Source organism: Aptenodytes patagonicus, chromosome 5, assembly GCF_965638725.1.
Source record: "Aptenodytes patagonicus chromosome 5, bAptPat1.pri.cur, whole genome shotgun sequence".
NCBI lineage: Eukaryota > Metazoa > Chordata > Aves > Sphenisciformes > Spheniscidae > Aptenodytes > Aptenodytes patagonicus.
In genome coordinates, this window is record NC_134953.1 from 47,046,216 (window position 1) to 47,051,855 (window position 5,640).

Here is a 5,640-nt window from a genome sequence, read left to right on the forward strand (position 1 = left end):
GCAGAAAGTTTTACAACCACTATTTCACACCATGTTCCCAATATTCTCTGATGACTGAGAAGGAACAGTATAATGAAGAAACCCTTGCCCAGGCACTTTCAGTAAGAATCTGGCCAGACATCTTTTTAGAGACGGACATATATCCTAATTGCTTTTTATGAGACAATGAGAAACTCTACAATTATCATGTGTATTTTGATCTTCGCTGATACCTAACAGCTGCAGGAAATTACACACTGCGCTGTACCTACTGTAAGCTTATCCCTTTTCTATCCTGTTATTAACTGTTCTCCTTTTTGAACTTGCAGCGTCTCCTACTCCAGCCATCAAAATGGAAGAAAATGCCAACACCAGCTTCGAAGAAGATTTTGAAGGACAGGCGACACACACAGGCAAGGAAATTAACTGCATTTTTTTTTTTCCTTAAAAATAATCTAAACCGTCCCTGTTCACTGGGGAAGCCCAGAATTCAAGCAGATCCAATTGGTTTGCCAAACCCCTTGCACAGAAACGTAGGCTCCAAAGCCAATGAGAACGTATTTTGGAGTAAGTGACACCCCTCATGGAAGGGCATGTAACACCAAACTGATCTTTGTGCCAATACTCCTCATACCTGAAGCAAATGGCAAATGCAGAAGACACCTGAAGAAGCCACCACCAACAATGGCCCAGTGCAGCTCGTGTTGGTTTATTGCTTCAGTCATGAACAATGGCATTTCTTCTTCTGGGGAAAAGAGAAGAAAACAAAACAGCAACAAAACACACACCCACATGCTAGAATAAGGTTACAAGGTTTCACTATAAAGGCTGAATTATTTTTTCCTTCTTATAGAAGGAACATTCAGTGCTAGAAGTGTACCTATAAATCCTTTCGGCAAACACAGCATATCATTTAAAAGTTTTAAAAGCATCCTTGCTCAGAATCACAATTCTTTTTAATCCAGCACTCAATCACCATGATTTTTATGAGGATTGACATCAGCTCTACAGACAGGTATCACTTCATTCCACTATCATTCCTTTTCTGTGCTGCAGGGCTTCTTTTTCTTTGTGCTATAATAAACATAGCTCTTGTAATAACTCTTTTTGGGGTTCTTTCCCAACCAGCCTTGCTGCTGTTGGCCAAGATTATTTTATATATATATTTTTTAGGGACCCAAATGTAGGGCGCTACATTCACACCTGGGCTTCGAAATAGTTCCGGAAATCAGGCTACTGCACACTTAATTGCTATCACTATGCCAAGAAGTTCAGGCTAATTCCTGCTTCGGAATCTTGTTTGCAAAAGATCGGTTCACCTTCCCTTTCCACCGAGGGGTGTAGTGCCTTGAGCCACCACTTCAAGATGTTGAAATTTAATCCAAAACAGACTCTTGGCAGCTGGCAACACCACATGTCTCTCACGAGAGGGAGAGCTGCTTACCTAGCCTTTTAAATTTCCTAAACTTCACCTCTGAAAACACTGAAAAATTCCTTGGTTTTGCTTTATAATCTAAGATGCGGATTAAAATGTTTGATTTTGAAAAGCACGACTGGAATTTTGAATTGAAAAGACCTCCCCCCCCCCGATCATTTCAAAATTTGGAGCTGTTTGATTAAAGCATTTAAAGAGCAAGATCTGCATTACAATCAGAATTATCATAGCATTGCCTTACAGGTTACTCTTCCAGTGGAACAGGTATGGGTTTAAAAAAAAACAAACCACCAAAAAACCACAAAAAAACCCAAAACAAAAAAACTTGTGTCCTGTATTCTTAGTTTTACTGTCAATATATTAAAATAGTCCTTATGCATGTTATGTATTCAAAGACACTGTCTACAAAGAAATGCAAATGTACTTGTAAGAAACACTGGCTTTGGCCAAAACATCAGTTTTAACAGGTTTTGACATCCTCATCCTTGTTAACTATTCACATAGTTCACCAAAATCCTTTTACAGGCTCCTGGTTCATATGAACCAGACCACCAAAGTGATCCAGGTTAGAAATAAAACTCTTTCTTTCTGTTGGAGGCTAATATAACACATTGGTCCCACAGCTCTGGTTTTCAGCTCTCCTGGAAAGTGCTCTGGAAGGAAGAGGTGTAGATGGATAAACTGCAGCACAGAAGGACAAACGAGCAAAGGGCAGAAACTTCTTAAGACAGCTTCTCACCTAACTTCATCTCTCTTAGGTCCTAAAGGCGTGATCAATGACTGGAGGAAGTTTAAATTAGAAAGCGAAGACAGAGACTCCTTATCCTTGAGCAAGAAAGAAATTCTTAGACAAATGTCTTCACCACACAGATCTTTCAGTAAAGATGATAAAGACACCAGAGAGAGATTCTGCCGTAAGGTAAGAGAAGAAAAGCAAAATTTCATTTTGATTCCATATAAAACATACCAGTTATAAGCTTGAAAACCCTGAATTTGCCAGACTCAATTCCTTTGCAGCTTAGCAGAGCTCACACAATATGGACAGAACAAATGCACCATCTATCTAGTCCTCTCTCAAGCAAAGTATAGCTTCAGTAAAATAAGCAGTATATTTCACAACAACATACCACACAACACAGAGTTTGACCTTTCTTCCTCCATTCCCTACCTTGATGCTCTATCCTTGGTTAAGGCAACTGAAAATTTTTAACATGCTTAAACCCCTGCTAGTCAGGATAGAGCTCTGAGCCTGAACGTCACTCATTACCATTTACCCATTCTGAAAGAGGGGGACCCAAAACCCAAAAAAACACAGGAATTGAACTTTGACCCCACTACAGTCACTGGCAAAATTCCCACCAACTCTGGAAGATCCAGAAGTTTTTGCCAAATATGGCAACTGCCTTCTATACCATCAAGTTGACATGCAAGTATTAAGACAGGATCTTCACCTGCCTCTTGAAGAGACCTTCCAGAGTCACTGTAGGAAGTGACTGCTCTTCTGGCTAAGCTTTCAATGCAATGTTCTTTAGACAACAACTTAGTCTCTTCCTGTTTCAGCACCAACAGACGACTACTTATTAATATAACATTCTCTCAATATTCACAGATGAGCATGCAGGAGTATGAATTAATTCATGATGAGCAAGAAGATGAAAGTTGCCTACAAAAATACCGCAAACGCTGCATGCAGGATATGCACCAGAAGCTGAGTTTTGGGCCGAAATACGGTTATCTGTGTGAGCTGCAGAATGGGGAACAGTTCCTGGAAGCCATTGAGAAAGAACGTAAAACTACCACCGTCATCGTCCACATTTACGAAGATGGCATCAAGGGCTGCGATGCTCTCAACAACAGCTTGACCTGCCTGGCGGCCACGTACGCCACCGTGAAGTTCTGCAAGATCAAGGCCTCCAACACGGGGGCTGGAGACCGCTTCTCAAACGAAGTGCTTCCCACTCTACTTGTCTATAAGGGTGGGGAGCTTCTGAGCAATTTCATTAGCATTTCTGAACAATTCAATGAGGATTTTTTTGCTGTGGATGTGGAGTCTTTCCTAAATGAGTATGGGCTGCTACCTGAAAGGGAGCTTCCAGCACTGGGAAATGGCAACATGGATGAGCAAGATGTTGAATAATTAGAGCCACAGTCCTCACTGTCTCCCTTTCCTCTCCAGTATGTTGTAAATCAATCTTAGTAACATTCATCACATTTAGAGAGGGCTGTCTTTGCTAACTTATTTGTAAGATACACATAAATAAACACTGCTTAACTGTTAGTATGTGAATTTTACTTAAAACACATACAACTGGCAGTCCTGTACATAATTATTTCTATGCCAGCCACAAGTAATAGGAAGAACAGGAGACGATACTGGTGATCTCTAAGAAATTAAGGAAAAAAAAAAAAATTAAAAATTGAGGGCCCATGCGTGTCTCCATTAAGCACAAGAACAACTTAATTTCAATGGGAACAGGACTGATCCACCCCCCTGCATACACAAAAAGCCATCTCCACGCTCTGGAATTACAGCGAGTCCTGGCTCCTCAGATCCACTTCTACCAACTTCAGTAGGAACAAGAATTCATCCCGCAGTTTTAAGGACAAACAAATAGCCCAATGTCCTTGCATTCCTAAATGGCTTAGGTATCTAGGATATTATTTTACGCTTCTGCATTTAACTTTCAATACTCACGAAAATACAGAAGTTAGCTCAGCGCTTCTATAAGTTTGTCATCCAAACAGCTAACACAGACACATTATCAGCTAATTTCAATTCATTGTTGTTCCATATTTTGGACAGTAATATTCAAAATGTATAAAAATGAAAGAGTATATTGTGCTTATGTAGTAACTCTGAATAAAGCTTAACAGCTCTCAAAACCTGCCATTGGAAGTGTGAAATATATTGGTAGTATAAGACCTTAACCTTAAAAACATGTGAAATATTAGTAAGCACTCATTAGGCATTTACTAAGCTCAAAGTTTTAAGTTTTGCTAAAGGGGTGCTGCTGAGAACTACAATTTAACAATCCATCTGAGAAGACGACACGGGGTAAACTCACTATAAATTTTCCTCTCTCTCTCTGTAGGTGTAAAAAAATCCACATCCTCCAGTTCTGATACAATACAACAAAACATTAGAAACATTTCAATGACTTCTTTTGCACACTGGCAAAGCTGAAAGCTAATTTTACTCAGAGGACAGAAATATCTGTATCTTACTCTGAGGACAGAAATATCTGTATCTTAACCGCACACAATTTTGCTGACAACATTTGAGATTATCAAAATGTTAAAGATTATTTTCAGTACTCATATGACTCACCAGTTTTTATTTGATTTGATAGTTTCTGAGTGGGAGCTTTCAGTTTTGCTTCGGGTCAGGATCCCACCATGGAAATGTCACCCTGCAAAATTCTGCACATGGATCAGTAAGAATTCAGAATTGAGTGACTGGTATCAAGCAACCATTGCTGCAGTGATATAACCCACACATTAAAAGCAGATTCTTATCACTGTTTTAAACACATTTTTTTCTCCACTTTTCCTTCACATGGGAAATCCACAGGGGGGGCTGAAAGTTACACTACTTTCCAACAGATCTGCACAACAAAATAATTCTACTCAAAAAGATTTGGGAAATACAACCCTGCAAAACTTTACTGAAGGAGTCATGAGATACCCTTTCAAACAAAACGATTTAAACACAACTTACGCCTTGTTTAAATAATGGCCAAAAAAAAAAATCTATCCTTTCTTTCCAATTTTAGGGACGATCAAAATGCTACTGAATTTCTACTTTTAATATTGTTTTGCCATAGATTAATATTTTAACAGAGCACTAGAAACCTCGCCTCGTGTACCCTAAGCAATATGAATGACGTTTCCTATCATCTCTTAACAATGTACAATCTTCTTCAACCTGTAAAACAACTAATGATTTTATTCCACCAAAAATTCAAATAGCATCTTCCCAAAATGTTATGATTTCTGTTTTGTAAATTTCTGAATGCAAGACTGTCTTTAGTTTTTCTGATGGAACTCCAGGTGGGATAAAGGCTTTCCCTTAGAGCTGCCCTTTTTCCCCTTACATGACATTTACCCCTCAGCTAAAATCACCTTCATCTTAACATTTCATTTGCATCAGTAGGTCGACTCTTCAGAAAGCTACCATTTTCAGATATAACATCATGAAAATCTCATTATCTTATAAGAGGTTACGT

At 39.0% G+C, this 5,640-nt stretch overlaps 1 protein-coding gene across 1 annotated transcript; it reads left to right on the plus strand.

Moving 5' to 3' along the window:
- Positions 1-316: 316 nt before the first annotated feature.
- On the plus strand, positions 317-3,551 carry PDC (phosducin). The gene is made up of 3 exons (XM_076339551.1): positions 317-392; positions 2,173-2,333; positions 3,024-3,551. The coding sequence occupies exons 1-3, from the start codon at positions 332-334 to the stop codon at positions 3,549-3,551; spliced, it is 750 nt and encodes a 249-aa protein (XP_076195666.1). The 5' UTR covers positions 317-331.
- Positions 3,552-5,640: the final 2,089 nt, after the last annotated feature.

Coding starts and splice junctions, on each gene's coding strand:
- PDC (XM_076339551.1), top strand. CDS start 332: ATGGAAGAAAATGCCAACACCAGCTTCGAAGAAGATTTTGAAGGACAG. Junction 393..2,172: donor AGGACAGGCGACACACACAG/GCAAGGAAATTA, acceptor CATCTCTCTTAG/GTCCTAAAGGCGTGATCAAT. Junction 2,334..3,023: donor GAGAGAGATTCTGCCGTAAG/GTAAGAGAAGAA, acceptor CAATATTCACAG/ATGAGCATGCAGGAGTATGA.